General features: G+C 33.8%; 2 protein-coding genes across 3 annotated transcripts in view; one reads left to right on the top strand and one right to left on the bottom strand.

The window, feature by feature from the left end:
* Positions 1–18,434, top strand: part of LOC138696326 (fibronectin type III domain-containing protein 5) — a 1,093,145-nt gene that overhangs the window by 102,709 nt on the left and 972,002 nt on the right. The gene's annotated exons all lie outside the window — the stretch shown is intronic.
* Positions 16,035–18,434, bottom strand: part of LOC138696317 (cGMP-dependent protein kinase, isozyme 1-like) — a 50,631-nt gene continuing 48,231 nt past the window's right edge. Inside the window, exon 13 of one of the 2 annotated variants that reach the window (XM_069821120.1) lies at positions 16,035–17,647. In XM_069821120.1, coding sequence (XP_069677221.1) covers positions 17,552–17,647 — 96 coding nt within the window. In that variant the 3' untranslated portion in view covers positions 16,035–17,551. The remainder of the gene's footprint in view (positions 17,648–18,434) is intronic. The other variant, XM_069821111.1, reaches the window with a different exon arrangement.

Raw genomic sequence — 18,434 nt, 5'->3', positions numbered from 1 at the left:
AAAGAAATGAAGGGGAAGAAAAGTACCAGAAGAAGCAAACAACGAAATGAAGGGCAGAAAAATGTAAGAACGGAGAAACAAAGAAATGAAGGCGAAGAAAAATACCAGAAGAAGCAAACAACGAAATGAAGGGCAGAAAAATGTAAGAACGGAGAAACAAAGAAATGAAGGCGAAGAAAAATACCAGAAGAAGCAAACAACGAAATGAAGGGGAGAAAAATGTAAGAACGGAGAAACAAAGAACTGAAGGCGGAGAAAAATACCAGAAGAAGCAAAGAACGAAAAGAAGGGAAGAAAAATATAAGGAACAACGAGCAAATAAATAAGAGGGAGCCTAATAAATGAGAAGTAAGATCAAAATAAAAGGAGTAATAAATGTATACATACAGAATGAGTCATAAGTATGTTTGGAAAACGCGTGAGCGTGGTCCTGGATCAAAAATAAGAACAATTCCTTATATGAAAATTTGACGGAAAATGCTTATTTCTTGGGAAAAATAGTAATAGTGACTTTTGCTTTCATAAGTATCTGATCATATTATTATTATTGTATTGCTTTTATTTTGATTTTATACCAGTATTTGTTTACAAACAACACAGTGACAAGACAGTAGTACATTGTTTTTGTTTTGATTGGACGCTGTGGTCCAGTGCCTTGGCCACTCAGATCACCCGACCTCACCCCATTAGATTTTTACCTTTGGGGTCACTTGAAGGCTGTCGTCTTTGCAAAACCAGTGAATGATGCAGAGTAGCTATTGCAACGTGTTGAAAATGCATGCCAATTGATTCGTGATGACAACATGGTGTTTGAGCGAACTCGCCAGTCGTATGTGTAATCAATAGAGGGGGACACATTGAGCAACTTTTGTAAATATTAAATAACAAGTTTACAAACATATACTTGTGACACAACACAAAAAAGAACAAAAGAAAGTATGACCATTTCTCCAATAAATAAGCAATTTCCGTCAAATTTTCATAGAAAGAACTGTTTTTTTATCCAGGAGCACGCTCACACGTTTTTCAAACATACTTATGTCTCACCTTGTATCTATGAAAAGGGGAGGGATTAATAATGAGAGGAAAGTGAACGGAAAACAGTCAAACAAAGAACAAAGCGCAACAAAAATAAAAGTGAAAATAAAATTGTACAAAAAATGAAATTAAACGAGAGAAATTACAAAAATGGTAAAAAGGAATTGAAAAATTATGTATACGAAAGGAGAGAATCACTCAGGGGAAGGAAGAAAGAAAACATTTGGAATAAAATGGAGAGGGAAAAGAGAATAAACTATGTAAAGAAAAAATAACAGGAGTAAATAAAGATAGAAGAAAGTAATATAGCGGAATAGAGAAGTGAATGAAACGGATGGAAAGTGAAGTGAATAGTCGGTACTAAAAATCAGTAAAATGAAAGAAGTCTAAAATGAGCCAAAGAAGAAAATGGAAGGACGAACTAATTAAAACAGCAATAAAACGGAAAGCAAAAGAACTTGGAACAACGAATTAAAAACCGAGGGAAAAAGGAAAGAAATAAAAGAAATGAAGAGCGCACTTGTCTGCTACTTGCGGGCTGCTGTACTGTATTTCTCATTCCCGCCAAATGGCACTGCTGCGATACAAATGTCAAGGTCGGTGCATGTCTTCTAATAAAGTCTGCTGCTTCTAGGAGAGAGACGAACGGAATTGAACGTATCCACGCACCAGCTGTGGTTCCCCTGTCATGGATCACTCTTTTGTATCTGAAAAAGATGATAACCCAAGTCCTAAATATAGCTACAGGCTCAACCACACTTGTATTCTGAGCGACTCATATTACATTTCAAACCCCGCAAACTATTTCCGCATCAAGGACAATCAAAATACACACAAAAGAATAATTTCAAGAGTAGGGCTGTGTTGTGGATTACAAAATATAAACATAGTCCTTGCTGTGAACTTTTAAATTAAAATATTATTGATTCACAGATTAACTCTTAATGAAATGTTTAAGCCTATATTAGAATAATATTTGCTGTAAAATTTAACTTAAAATACAGGTACTTCCCTATTGTACAAGAGTATTTTCCAATAACATTTTCTAAAGTGCTTGTCCTCAACTTTGTTGAATGTTGGCCTGCACCACCATTTCGTACAGATCTCTGGTAAATTCTTCCGCTGACACTTAATTAGGCTACTTTTTGAAGGTAGATCGTCACATTCACTTCTTTGTATGAATTTTAAATGGTTTATATGTTACAGTGCTGCTGTAAATATAATATTTTAGAACAGATTATGTCAATCTTACATAAATTACACAGAATTATGTCGCCACTTACACAGACATACTGACTTCCGAATTCCTCTACTCACTGCTGTACTTTCGCACTTGTTTTAGACAACTTTATTTCAACTTTTTTTGCTATATATATATTTTTGTTTTCTGCTCCTTTTTTCATTTCTCTTTTTCTGTTTTCCGTTTTCTTAATCTAGTACGTACACAACACCCATGCCCGAGGCGGGACTCGCACCCACAACCCTTCGGACCAAGCGATAGAGACATGCCGTGCCCCTACCGCTTGAGCTATCCAGGCCGGCAACTACTGGGTGTTCATTTCAAAGTGTGTCATGACGTCACTGTTGTTGAGTCAGCGATTTGAAGCGAGTTTCACATTATATGTCAGAGAAGTTGCCTATTATTCAAGGCGTTCTTCAATCTGAACTTGAGAACGTGTACGGTCGTAGCAACAGATGGCGGTCTGTACGGTCTGTGTGCTACCATAACCTCTTTCGAACTGTGTTTTGCGCCGGCAAGTCGTACGCAGGGTATTTGTTACCATCGGTTGCGTACGGTAACATTCCACAACACAAATCAAGTACTCCGTGTCCATGTTGACCGTCGAAGTTAATGTCAACAAATATGTAAGTAATCGTCTTAACCCTCTCCCCATATCCCGACAGTACGTATTTCCAAACAGTTCACATTCCTGCTACTACCGGCGTTATCGTACGCAACGGTACGTACTCTTCAGAATGAACGCCGTACTTGTTAGGCAACTTCTCTGCCTTCTAGGTAATACACCTTTGCGGAAGTGTAGGAAGATTGAATTCTCTAGGCTCATCGGCTAGCCACATGACGGCATACAGCGAGCCATGACACATTTTGAACTGAATACCCAGTAGTAGTGCATAATATCATAAAAATTGCTAAAATAAAGTATACTGTAATTGTTTAGGAGTAAGAAACCTGTTGTAGAGTGACCCTGTAGTGCGCGTTGCTTGTGTTTGTGGGCAGGGTATCTACTGAAGGACACGTATAATGTATACCCGTGCACACTTATATTCATTCCAATGTTGTGGGGCTAAGAAAACGGTCTTTACTTATAAGAAATATTATCGCTGTTTAAGAAAATAGCCATACCGTTATGTTAATAATGAAAAATGATAAAAATGTGCAAATAACAGAAAGGCCATTTTTGTCTATGGTAAGCTTAGTAACATTGATTAAACGAACGGAATATTTCCAACCCACAAATCTCCGGACAGAATTTATTCGATCGCTTTTAGCATCAGGACACTAGTTTTGTTTTATCTTACGTTATTTTCGTTCCGTTGAGAAAAATGTAAATAACTTATCGTAGGCGGCATGCATCGTGACGTCTGTACGAGACACGAATATCCGTTCATTTGATTCTAGAAACAAAAGAAGGCTGAAACATTCCACATTTTGTTCCATTTATGCATTCCACCCGGACTTCTGAGGAAACATCTGACATTTGTTTTTATTTTGTTGCGCAATACAAGCCAATGCCCTATTGCATGTTCAATATCTACGAGTAAATTTGACACTATACATTGCGCATAAAATATAGTAATTACTTACTGGCTTTTAAGGAACCCGGAGGTTCATTGCCGCCCTCACATAACCCCGCCATTGGTCCCTATCCTGAGCAAGATTAATCAAGTCTTTATCATAATATCTAACCTCCCTCAAATCAATTTTAATATTATCTTCCCATCTACGTCTCGGCCTCCCGAAAGGTCTTTTCCCCTCCGGCCTCCCAACTAATACTCTTTATGCATTTCTGGATTCGCCCATACGTGCTACATGCCCTGCCCATCTCAAACGTCTGGATTTAATGTTCCTAATTATGTCAGGTGAAGCATACAATGCGTGAAGTTCTGTGTTGTGTAACTTTCTCCATTCTCCTGTAACTTCATCCCTCTTAGCCACAAATATTTTCCTAACCACCTTATTCTCAAGCAGCCTTAACCTATGTTCCTCTCTCAAAGCGAGCCAAAGTGAGAGTCCAAGTTTCACAACCATAAAGAACACCGGTAATATAACTGTTTTATAAATTCTAACTTTCAGATTTTTTGACAACAGACTGGATGATAAAATCTTGTCAACCGAATAATTACAGGTATTTCCCATATTTATTCTGTGTTTAATTTCTTCCCGAGTATCATTTATATTTATTACTGTTGCTCCCAGGTATTTGAATTTTTCCACCTCTTCAAAGGATAAGTTTCCAATTTTTATATTTACATTTCGTACAATATTCTGGTCACGAGACATAATCATATACTTTGTCTTTTCGGGATTTACTTCCAAACCTATTTCTTTACTTGCTTCAAGTAAAATTCCGTATTTTCCCTAATCGAAAATATATTAATTATTAATATAAATATAACGTATCACTTAAATTGATTACAGAAACGATTATATTTAGGTCTGCCAAGTTAGCCTCGTGACTAGCCGGCTAGGGTTAGATTTACAGCGGGATCAGAAAATTTCGTGTAAAATTTCTACCTCGATGCTAGGAGAGATGACTGTGTATAATTTCTAATCATAGATTGTGCACCAATATGCCTGGATTAAATACCAAATCTCTCCGCAGTGCATATGAAGAGAAGGCATATCGATGGCTCAGAGCCATACTATTCCAAGTCTATTTAAATTTTTTTTTTTTCAGGAGAGCTGTTTTAAGCTCCTGACATTCAAAGCTTCATGAAACAATTTGGAATAGCTTCATAGTAACCTTATGGAGAGGAATATTACAATGTTGTTTAATTCATACATGCTGACAAGAACATGAAACACAGATTTATTTCTTATGAATTTTGACTTAGAACAGTCTGGTTCCCAGCCATCGATATGCCACTGTTGATAGTGATTCGTCCGTCGAACGGAGATGTTAAGCCTGGCGGCTTCCCTTGGTGCTATTCGACAGGAGTAGACTACGTGCCAGCACCGAGTTTCCCCTTCTCTCTTCCTCATCATCATCATCGTCATCCATTCCCTACACTACACTCTCACGAACACTTACACATACACTCATCCTAGTACACGACATAACTCTCCACAGATACACATCATGCATAGCGTGGCAGCCGAAGTAGTGTGCAGCTTGAAAATTGGTCACAGTTCTGCCATCTGTCCGCAATATGCGGAACCCGAATCACGCAAGTGAAGTAACTGGGCATTAGATACATACATACGATTATATTTAGATCAAATCTAATAAAATGATACGAATTTCTCTGCAATTATTTTGTATTCCGCACACTTCATGTCAATTGGACATTTTTAATAACGAAAATAAATTACTTCTTCGTTAAATACTCTGACAAAAATTATTAGCACTCTTCGTTGCGATTTAGTTTCAGATTTATCTCCATGACTCACATTAGGACTGGATCCCTTTTCCCAAGGCATTAGGGGTCACTGATTGTAAACCACCTTAATATGCTTGGGGGACTTCCTACAAAGCCAATTAGTTTTACAGAGTTCTCAATGACCTTAACGCTGACTATTTCAAAGAAGATCGTATGAGAAAATCGAATATTTTTAGAGTAAAAAGTAATTCAAGAAGTGTCCGCTAGATACTGCACATTCAATGCCAGTTTAAAGCGTATGCATTCTGCCATCTGTCAAGTTGTGCGTAATCTACTTGCAGGCGAATAGGCGATGGACATTACCATATAAGCAAGTAGCATTATCTGCATATATCCAGATATATACTGTCACAACAAGAAAAACTATATCATATTTGTAATAATCAGAAAACCGAATCCTATAAGGAAACTACATCCCAAATGATGAAAGTACAAAATATGAAAAAAATATATACTATCGCAATGATTGGAATTCTATGAATCTCTGTTAGTTTTTATTTCATTCTCATGTTCTTTTCCATAAAATACAATTGGAATTTCATATTTTAAATTCTCAGATTAATTCTTAATGGTGACTTGTGATATTTTCCGAATGGATAAATAATAAACAAAATGAAGATTTCTACACAATGCGTGGGCGGTGTATGTATTATATCCATGACGCTAGATTTAGTTCCTTCTCAAGCTTCCTTTCTAACGTCAACATAGTTCCTTTACTAAGCACATAAATTTTGAATTGTGTGGTGATGGTATAATGGACTCCATCAGCAACTTGAGTGCTGTGGTATAGTTTGTAGTGCACAACTTCAGTTTTAATAGTGACAACATACAAGTAAGGCTGTTAAGAAGTTTCTTGAAGAGATGCTTAGTTTCATTAGTGAAATTTAATAGTGTTAACATGTTTCACGTTCCAACTATGACTCGTATAGAGTTTCTAGCCTGGTAGTTGTTATACTAGTCATTGTCTTCGATCTTCGCGAGTTCAAACACGACTGGAAGCGACGTATTTTGAAACTTAATAAAATCCGTAGCATATTTTTCCTCCTGGAGGAATGAAACGTTTTGATCACGTGTCATTTATTTACGATGCTTAAAATAACCGTAGTTCTAGTAGAGGGCCGAAGGAGAAATTTGTAAGCCATATGTCATCCACATTGAATTTCTACGCTGAATAAAGTCTGCAGATGAAAGCGTTATTAAAATAGTTCTAACTTATTGTTAACAGTAGCACTACCTAGCCACAAATTTAGAGAATATTGGAATGGAGATTCATGTCACTCTCTTAAAGACTGATCTTTGTCTTCTGTTTTTTTTCATTTCATTTCATTTATTGTATTCCATAGATCTTACATTAGCACTGAAGCTTTAATATGGTAAACAAGTCAGAATTGTACAAGATTACAATTTTTAGTGAGATGATCGGAGACCGAGGATTCACCATAGATTATCTGGCATATGCTTTACGGTTGGGAAAACCTCGGAAAAAAACTCAACCAGGTAATCAGCCCAAACGGGGATCCAACCCAAACCCGAGCGCAGCTCTAGGTCAAGAGGCTAGCGAGTCTGCCGACTGACTACGTTGGTGGCTTGACAAAAAAATATACAGTATATGATTCAGTTTACAAACCTAAACAATTATTTATCAGTTGAGCTATAAAAATATAATACATAGCAAGTAAATTTACACGAAAACCGTCACGCTATTGAAATACGGTAGAGGGATATATGGTTCTTTATTAGATTTTCTCTCGATATGGGCAAAAATCACGATCCTACTCGTTATAGTTACTGAATAAGAGGTTGTTAAACATTTGAAAAAAACATTCTTAGAAAATTATGAACTTTCCACCAATATTGTATTACACTTTTTGTTACATATGACATGAGTTATTCTTTCTGAATTTCTACAGGGTTATTTCGTTTCCACACTTGTATACTGGCATTAGGTTTTAGCACAGATTGTCCATTAACTGTAGGGTTTTACCACTAAATAAATTTTAAAACTCCAATAAAACTTATTTTTGTTAACAAATGCTTTTACTCCATATTGGAATTTTTTAGATCACGCATTTTAATATCATGTTACTCCTTTTTTGATAATGCGTATGGAAAATATGACTGCTCATATGATAAATAAAATGAAAAAGGAATACGATGGAAACAAATTCACAAGTGCTACATTTATCTATGGTCATTGGCATACCATAAAACGAGTATGGATATTGAACTTCGGTAATTCTAACCAGCCCCTAGCTCGCATTGAACAAAATAAATCAATATAAACATACATAATTCTCTATGGATATAAATGCGAATGAAAAGCTCCTATATCTTTTTATTCGTGAAAGCAGCGAACATGTAGCATTCTATTTGTTTTCTCGAGATAGTGGGTTGGCAAGGGAATGAATCAGTCGAATAATTTACGAAAGAATCGATTGAAATGGAAGTCGGTAATTATCTAATAATTCGTTAGTATAACTATCGAATTAGTTTTCATTCGTTAGCTCAAATTACTAAATTATTTTGAGAAACAAACTAATACATTACGAAAGAAACGTGATAATATTTAGAGCTATGAGGTACCAGAAAGAAAGAAATCTTCACTTATGAAAATTAAGAGTACTGTATATTCATTTTAATATGACGTGTAAAATATTACCGTTCAGGAAGCCTTGCATTACATTACATGATATTTAAATTGCTTGTGGTAAGGAATGATTCTCTGGATCTTAGAGAACAGGTAGAAGAGTACCAAGTTTTTTTAATAGACACTCAAGCTTCTTGTCGTTCCTCTATATTGGCAAGAAGTACAGATGCACTTGTTTTTACAGTCAATAATAATTATTGATTTCTATACGACCTAAAATTTTTTTCTGATTTTTTTTCATTTGGGAGTATAAATGTGTATATACATATTAATGAATTCTTTAGAGAGAGTTTTAATTTATTTCTTCACATTTCTGTAATTTGAATACGTACTTTAAGTCGCAAATTTTTATCTGCAGATAGGAGATGTTACTGTTTACTCTGACAAACATAATATTGTTGGTGATATATATGAAGGGTTCAAAACCATATTGGGCCAAGCGCCATTTACTAAAACCATAGAAAACAAGAGTTAAAATGAAGTTATTACCATAATTCAATGGAAACATATAGCAAGTAATATAAAGTATACACATTCAAACTAAATGATATGTCAATCTTCATTAAACTATGGTATTCACTTAACTTTAACCCTTTCTTTCTCCGTTTTTAATAAATGGCGCTTGGACCACTATGGCTCTGAACTCTTCATATAATATATTATATTTTATTTATCTCTCCAACTTTTGTAAAAGACAAAATTAATTAAGAAATATTTACTTAATATTCAGACAAATGCTGTTGTGACTTGAAATAAATCTCATCAAGTTTTCATTACGTGTAATTCTATTTGTTTCACATTTTCCATTCCAGATTGAAATGATTCGCAAATACTGATACTAAATGTAGACAAAATACTTCAGATAGCTATACACCTGGACGGCACGGCTGAAACCATTTTTTTCGGTGTCAGAAGTACAGGACGATAATCGAACAACTAAAAATGCAATTAAATACTAGATGAACAAATTATCTCCACACCGGGAAACGGCAACTTTGGCTATCGGCGAGCATGCTCCCATACACTGGGTATGAATACAGTGCAGTATTGGTGATTAAACAAAATCTGTCAATGTAAATATGATTTAATACAAATAATTAAACGTTATTTACTCGCTCAAATTAAGAAAGGAGATTCTGAAACCGTCTGCCTTCTTGTGTTGGTTTTCACTCACGTCAGACTAATGTGAGCTGAGATATTTACTGAGACTCCACTTACGATGCGCGTTCGCTGGTAGGATTAGAATACTAATTATACTGGTCGCTTTCCGGCCGGGAAACTATTTGCTCACTAAATAAAAATCTATTGGCAAAATAAACGGTGGACACTCTGAAATACAATTAATGAATCGATTTCTTCTCTAACTCCGGAACAAGCTGTTAAGACTTAATTGCTATAGGTGTCAGTGGGGTTATTTAAATCTAACCTATTTTAATATACAGATATTCAATTTTGTTGAATTCCTTTCCTCGTACTCCATAACCATACAATATCCACTTCATGAAATGAACTAAATATTTCGTACCAAGTTTGGTAATATTACATACATATCTAACTGCGCTGAAATTAAATACATTATAGAAGTTTGCAGATCACTATTTTTAACAGTGTGTTTTTTTTTCAGAATGTCACATTTTGTGGTTTAATTTTAAATCTTTTCTTTTATAAAGATTAATGAAGAAGAAAATAATAACCAAGAATTAATAACCGACGAAATTATTAAGATCAAAGATAAAATTAATTAAATTATTTCCCTGATAAATTACGTAATTTAAAATGTTTTGTTTTCCGCTCGCTATTCTTAAACTAATGAAGTTTGAACAAAGAGAAAAGTTAATTGAAACTGGGCGATTAATATGTTCACATGAAAGCAGATAAGAACTAAAGGAGGTGCTGACAAAACGCTGCAAGACAAACAAAACACGAACAAGGCGGAAGCGAAATTGGTCAAAGCGCATTTACCCATCCGTGAAGCACCTTCCTCAGCACTCTGCAAAAGAAACTGAATCAGAGAAAACTGTGTGTTCATCGAGTTCTTGTTTAGAGATTTAAAGGTAACAGACGCAAATGTTACTTATCCAATTTTTGCATAAATTCTTATTAATATAATATGATATGATATGATATGATATGATATGATATGATATGATATGATATGATATGATATGATATGATATGATATGATATGATATATGATATGATATATGATATGTTATGATATATGATATGATATATGATATGGTATGATATATGATATGATATATGATGTGATATATGATATGATATATGATATGGTATGATATGATATGATATATGATATGATATGATATGATATGATATGATATGATATGATATGATATGATATGATATGATATGATATGATATGATATGATATGATATGATATGATATGATATGATATGATATGATATGATATGATATGATATGATATGATATGATATGATATGTCAAGCCCCCGATCTAGTCGGATGGTAACGTGCGGGGCAAACGTGTTGGATATATTTATGTACTGAGGGAATGATTGGCTTAAAGTTGACAAAAATATGGAACACTGCTTGTAGATTTATTATTTTTAATTTCATGAAGAAAATCTGTGTACAAAGGTTAGAGAGTTTTAAATAGAAATATTTCAATAAATTTAAAAAAACTGTGTTTGTTATTTATAAAGAATGTGTCAAAGGATCCATTTGTTTTAAATGGCACCGTGTACTTCTTTTTCAACTTTTTGAATCTTCAGGTCTCAAATCTTACAAATTCATATTTTACTCTTTATTAAGTATTATTTTGTAAAAATTATCTCAAATTTATGATCCCATTGTATGTGTATATAACAAACAGAAATGCTTGAGTATATAAATGTATCGCTGTGAAGAATAAATGTGAAATTAAATTACCACAGGTAAAAGCTAATTAAAAAGAATTCAGTAACAGTGTTTATTTCATGCGATTAATCGTGGTGAATCAACCTTCAAGTATAGATTTTTTATTATGGGGTTATAATCCTTTCATCTATCTTTCAGTTATTGCAATAATTGTGTTGTAGCATATAAATTATAACCCTACGGTGTACCGTGTACCTTATGATTATTATATTTTGGAGTGAAGATAAATGCAGACAAGACGAAGACCTTGATTGTAGGAAGAAAAATAAAGAAGATAAACGTGCGAATACTAAATTAAGCAGTAGAGCAAGATGCCAGCTTCAAATAAGCTACTTGGAGTGTACTATAGGCAGTAAAATGAGCTGCTGCCATGAAGTCTAAAGGAGGGTAGGAATGGCTAAGGAAGCTTTTAATAGGAAAAGGAACATCTTCTGCGAAATTCTGGAAAAAGAACTAAGGAAGAGACTAGTGAAATACTTTGTTTGGAGTTTGGCATTGTATATGACAGAATAATGAACATTACGACGAAGTATAGAGAAGCGACTAGAAGCATTTGAAATGTGGATATGGAGAAGTATGGAACGTGTGAAATGGACAGACAGAATAAGAAACGAAGCTGTGATGGAAAGAGTGGCTGAAAAAAGAAAGATGCTGAAACTGATCAGGAAGAGAAAAAGGAATTGATTGGGTTAGTGGGTGAGAAGAAACTACCTACTCAAGGATGCACTAGAAGGAATGGTGGACGGGAGAAGAGTTCGGGGTAGAAGAAGATATCGGAGGATAGTTGACATTAAGATATATGCATCGTATGCGAAGGCTAAGAGCAAGGCATAAAGTAGGAAAGATTGTGGAATGCTGGGTTTGCAATGTATGTATGTATGTATGCATGCATATTTGGAGATATGTGCAAGGTGCAATCAATATATTTCTGAATTACACTTGTATTTATTATACTGTTAAACATACATGCGCGTGTCACTGAAGATCATTGCTTCCATGTCTGTTGACCTAGCCTGCCAAACAGCGTCAGATTGTCTTTGAGAACATACTCGTGGTTTTGTGCGAACATGTCAAAAACCTATTGCGATTTTTCCAGGACTCTCTCCATATACGCTCATGGCTAGTCTTCTTCTCTGCCTTTCAAGTGATGCATTTAGTATAGATTCCAGGGGTTTCCCTAGTACTAGATAACTTCTCATTTTCCTGTGTCCTGTGTGTTGCCTAAATTCAAGGCAGTCCAAGAACTTCTTGATTGCTCCTTGTATGTAATTATGTACATAGTGTACGTATTTCACGATCTAGTGATTATATATAAAAGCAGGGCTCTAATTATAATACCTTAAATTTACTTGGAGAACGCTGACTCAGTGAGGATGAAACAGGCTCTAACTCTAATCCGTAAGTGAGTCAGAAGAAAAATAAGAGCATTACAGTATTTTGTTTGTGTGCACGTAAAGCTCCGAGTAATTTTCCTTTCGCTCTTCGCCCCAATGAACCAGAGCCGGTCTTGGAATTAAAGCAGCTCTGTCTAAGTAAATTAAATTTAGGTAAATTGGATCTGCGACTTTTCTTTTCTGCCGGCCTTGCTCCTATTTTTCCGCTATTTGTCACTGTCTTGAACATGGCACGTTAATCTACTGTGTGCGCGTCTTGTGTTGCTCATCCGAGTCTATCTTCTCCCCTTCATTTCCGCGTCCTCCTTTGCCCTCCATTACCTCCTTATAAAGGTCGAACCCTCACTGGAACATCTCCTCTATTCGTGGAGGCTATCAGACCTAGAGGGCTGTATTGGGGCCGTCACCCCCGCCACCCCTTTCCCCGAGTTCCTACACACCCTGATAAAAACACTCCCAGCTGTGAAGCTTTAGATCGAGTTCCAATGACGGAAGTAAATTTGACAAGGCTCCCAACACTCTCTCAGCGCTCGTTTCTTGCTTTTTCGTTCCCTTTATTTCTTTCGTGATGGAGAATAAACACAGGATTGGCTTGTCGGCTACTCCGGTTGAATAAGAACAGATATCCTGTGTTGCCTAAGATGGCTGCAATATCATGTTGACTGATCGACACTAGAGTCAAACCACATGTGTTGAACTGTAAAGCGAAATTAATAATGGGATAGTAGTATAAGACGGCGCATTAATAAGTACAAAGAGGAAAGAAGGAGATTGGATAGAAGGAAAAACAGAAATAAAATTAAATAAACACGGAAATAAAAGAAGAAAAGAGGAACATAAAAACGTTAAAACAGAAGGTAAGGAAGGTAGCAAAAGAAAGAAAAGAGGAATTAAAAGAAATAATGGGAAAGAGAATGTATCTGAATAAGAAATTGTAAACAAGATAAATAAAAACAAAAGTAATGACATTTTTAGGACAAGACCCAGTCAGAAGTAAGTTAATACACAATAACCAATGCCTCGAACAAGTACAAAATTTCAATTATCTGGGTTGTGAAATATCTTATCAAAATGAAAAAGATGTGAACAAGAAAATTACCAAATTTACACAAATTCTAGGAATAATAAACTATAAACAATACATTAAAAGCTAAATTAGTACAAAAATCTACATAATAAAAATATATAATAAGCGAGATATGGACATTAAAGGAAAAAGACATGAACAGAATCAAAGCAACGGAAATGACATTTTTCAGGACACCAGGATATACTCTTTAAGACGAAAAAGGAATGAAGAAATTTTAGAACAATTAGAAGTAGAGTCAGTAGAAGAAAAAATCAGCAGATACATATTCAATTGGCTAGATCATGTAAGAAGAATGAAAAATTCAAGAATCCCAAAAATTATGATGCAGTATGAACCTAGAGGACATCGTCGACCAGGAAGACCTTTTAGAATAGTGCTAGATGGGACCGAAACAGGTCTACAGCGGCCTAATTCGTGAAGGATGATGATGATGATGATGATGATGATGATGACGATAAATAAAAACTAGGAAAAAATAGAGAGGGGAAATGAAGGAACAGTGGGGTTAAAACACACAAAGCATTAAAATAGAACAAAGGACAGAAAATAAATTGAATATGAAATGAAAAAAGAATAAAAGAAAGGATAATTAAAAAGCAATAAAGGGAATTAAAAGGAAATAAAAAAACTTGAAGGTTATAGAAGAGAAGAAGGAAAGAATGTAAGGGCTAGGATGGATTAAAGAAAATAACACATGAAGAAAAATAAGTATAAGGAAAGAAAAAGAGAGAAAGAATACAGAGAGAAAAAAATTAATAAAGGAATAAGGAGAAAACTAATAAGAAATGCAGGAAAGAAGAATAAAGAATAAAAAATGACACCATGGAGACAGGAAGGAAAAAAGAAAAATAATATCGAAGTAAACAGTTATTGTAAAAGAGAAGAAAAAAAATATCAACAATATAACAAGAAGAAAACTAGAGAAATGAAGAAGGGAAAAGAGGAGTAGGCCTACATACAATGTAGGAAAGAAAAGAAAGAAATATTCAATATTTAATTCCAGTTGCAAGGAAAATAAAATTTAAAATAGTTGTTGAAGAAAGCAAGCAGATAAAGATAGTTGTTTAGTTAACTGTCCGAAGACAGTTTTGAATCTGTGACACCAATAAGGCATAAGTAGTGAAGCAAATAAGCCAGGAGATAATGGGTAGGGTGGCAAAGTTTCTTTCCCTCCCTCCATTGTAAACATCGTTTACTAGGTAGAATGTATACAAATTAAGATAGGAAATATAGAAATAGATAATATATGAAAAAGGTAGAAAAATAGAGAACGTGTAAAAATAGACGGAGGAAAGGCAGAGAGTTTCAGTATATGTAAATGAAAAAAGAAAGGAAATAAAAATGTAAAATGTGAAAATGATGGCAGGAAATAAATAAATGTAGAATATGTAAAAACGAAGTAAGAAATAAATAAATAGAGCATGTTTAAAAATAAGATAGAATAAATGAAATTATAAAAATAAAAGAAACAGTTATGGAATATATAAACATCGAAATCGAAATGAAATATCTCGAATATATAAAAATTAAGATACATGGAAATGTAAGAAGAATATACACATAGAAATAGGAAAGAAATAAAATGGAATTTATAAAAATGAGAAAGGATACATAGATAAAATATGGGACGTAAAAAGGAAGGAAGCAAGATATACATGTAGAATACACAGAGATTAAGATGGGAAGCAAATAAGTACATGTGGCGCATAAAAATGAAGAAAGGGAAGAAAGAGAGAACATATGAATACAAAAATGAAGGAAGGAAAGAAAACTCAATATATAGCCTACAAAAATGAAGAAAGGACAGAAATATAGAACATACAAACATAAAGGAAGGAAATAAAAACTGAATATATACAAAAATAAAGAAAGGAAAGCATATAGGAATACAAAAAATGAAGAAAGGAAAGAAAAAGAAATGGAATATATAGAGGTCATGATAGAAGACAAATACATATAGAATATATGAAATTTAAGATCGGAAACATATTAAGCCAGAATAGATGAAAATGAACAACGAGAGGAAATAAATATAGAATATTCACATATTTCCGAAATTGAATAAATATAAGATACTTACATAAAATTGATAAGAAACAAAAAAAGCAAAACAAAAATGAAGAAAGGAAGCGAATATTAGTGTAATAAAAAATGAAATATAGGAGTAAATGGAATACACAAAATGAAGAAATGAATTAAAGATGAAGTACGTGCAAATGAAAAAATAAATAAGGAATATACAAAAATGAATAATGTAAATAAACATAGCCTATATATAATACAGTATATACAAATGAAGAAAAGAAATAAATTTACATTACACAAAAATGAAGAAACTAAATAAATGTAGGATAAATAAGAACTAAAATAAATAAGTCAATATAATATATCACAGAAAATAAAGGAAAACAATATGTACATATACAATATTTTTGAATGAAGAAAAGAGACGAAAATTGAATACGTGAAAATAAATAAGGAAAGAATACGAAAATAGAATTTATAAAAGAAAGACAGGAAACAGAGAAAGATTGAATATATAAAGGTGAAGAAATAAGCAAGGAATGGTAGGTTATAATTATAAGAATGAAGAAAGAAATGAAGAAATTAGTAGTGAGTAAATAAAAGAAATTAAGGAGGAAGTCAGGAAAAATTGTAAGGCAAGAAGAAAGAAGAAAGAAATATCAACGAAAGATAAGGTAAGAACAAAGATCGCAATGGAATTGAAACAGATTATTTCTCAGATATCTGCAGGGGCTGCTGAGCTTTACTGCTGTCAAGTTTCCAGGTTTGAAGAAACAAATTGATTATGGTACATTTTCATTTTTAGGTGAAGATACCAAATAAGCTACTTCTAATTATTATTTCTTACTGGATGATAATGTTATTCATGCCCACTTTGTTACAATTACGAAGATCACCTTTCATAATGATAAGTATATTTTTATTGCATATAAAAATGGAGGTGCATAATAACATAATTAGTTAAGTTGTCTGTGCTTGCAACAACCAATAAAATTTAATAATTATTATAATTGCACCAAATTTGATTTTAAAGTTTGTCTCCAATTTTGCCACTAAATTATGTTTAAAGCTTTTCTACCTCTATTTCCCCCCCCCCACATTACATAATCACATACTGAAATCTAATTATCGCTGCTACCTTATCATACTTGAAGCTTTATCGAATTTATGAGTTTATTCTTTCACTGAATGTAGTAATTAAATATTCCTAAAATAATATTGTTTCATAACAAGGAAGGGCGAAAGTGTTTGGAGATTATCTGTGGCTCAAGTTGTACAATAATACAATGGAAATTTTGCTACAAAATACAAAAATATAATCATACAGTAAAAATTTAAATACATATTCATAAGTGTCTTGTGCACTAAGAATGATTTATCGGGTGGACAATTTATCTCCCGTCCGAAAAGCGGTAATTTTGGCTATATACGGATGTCGTACAATACTCTGGTAACGGAAAGAGCACAGTATGGTTGAATAGGAAACTTTATATAGTGCTCGAGGAAAATTATTATCAGTAGCAATGTTTGACCCTCTCGGTCCCCCGACCAAACACCCTGTAAGCTTTATCCCTGGAAAACTTTATAAGATAAAAAATATGGAAACAAGTTTCAGAATCTCATTTCTTAATTAATGGAATAAATATTTATTAATGTAATGTAATATAATTTTTTATTTATGTAATCACCAATACTGCTCTGTCTTTGTAACCAGCGTGTGAAAGCACGCCTACCGACAGATGCAGTTGCCACTTTTCGGCCGGAAAATATTTTGCTCGCCCGTTATTTATTTAACATTACACACGATTCTGTTACACAATAAAAATTGGAAATTTAAAAATCCTTGTCCCATCCGGAGGTCTCATCTGGTGGTACATTTCTATCCTTGGGATATTTATCAAAATATCTGAGGTCTGTTGGTCCTTGGATCTGCAAAAAAAAAAATATAAAAATTGAAAGATAAATTTGTATAATTATATAGTATTTCATGTATGAATATTACCCTCTCTTAAAAAAAATAAATAAATGAACTCCATGCAACCTAGAAATCAAAAAAATTATTCCCTTCTTCCTATCTAAAACTGCTTGATTATCAGGAGCTTCTTCGCGTCAGTCACAACGCTACTGCTACTCAATACGTTGACGGAATAAAACTTCCTTGTTAAACATTCTGTTAGGCATCAAGACAGTAATTTTATTAATATACACAAAATAACGTCCATATTATTCATATCTTGAGCGAAATTTATTTTAGAGGTTATTAGATAATTTTATGTACGTTGTAATAAAATGAATCTCTATAGAGTTCTTCCTTTCGGCAGAGGGCAGTGTTTTAGGACGGTGTATCGCTGAGAGTCACAGACGATACGTCGAAACGCAACTATTAGACATTGCAGGATGGGGTAGAAAGCGGACCGTGGCATTTTTTGGTGATGTAATCGTGGAATATGTGAGGAAAAATTGAAAAACCTTGTAAAACTGAAAATAGTTTATCGGACCCTTGGGATCGAACCCCGGACCTTTCGAATACAAGACAGGCGTACTAACCACAGTACCATCCTGATGGGTTTAGTAATGATGATGATAATAATAATAATAATAATAATAATGATCATCATATCATCACCATCATCATAATCCATCTATCAAGTTATAGGTCTAATGGTCTGTTACGATCTCCTGCCAGCTTCGAAATGGTCGACCCACAAATCTGCTT

The sequence above is a fragment of the Periplaneta americana genome, chromosome 1, assembly GCF_040183065.1.
Source record: "Periplaneta americana isolate PAMFEO1 chromosome 1, P.americana_PAMFEO1_priV1, whole genome shotgun sequence".
In the NCBI taxonomy this organism is placed as follows: domain Eukaryota; kingdom Metazoa; phylum Arthropoda; class Insecta; order Blattodea; family Blattidae; genus Periplaneta; species Periplaneta americana.
Note: the sequence above shows the minus strand (reverse complement) of the source record. Positions and strands in the feature narration are given on the sequence as shown.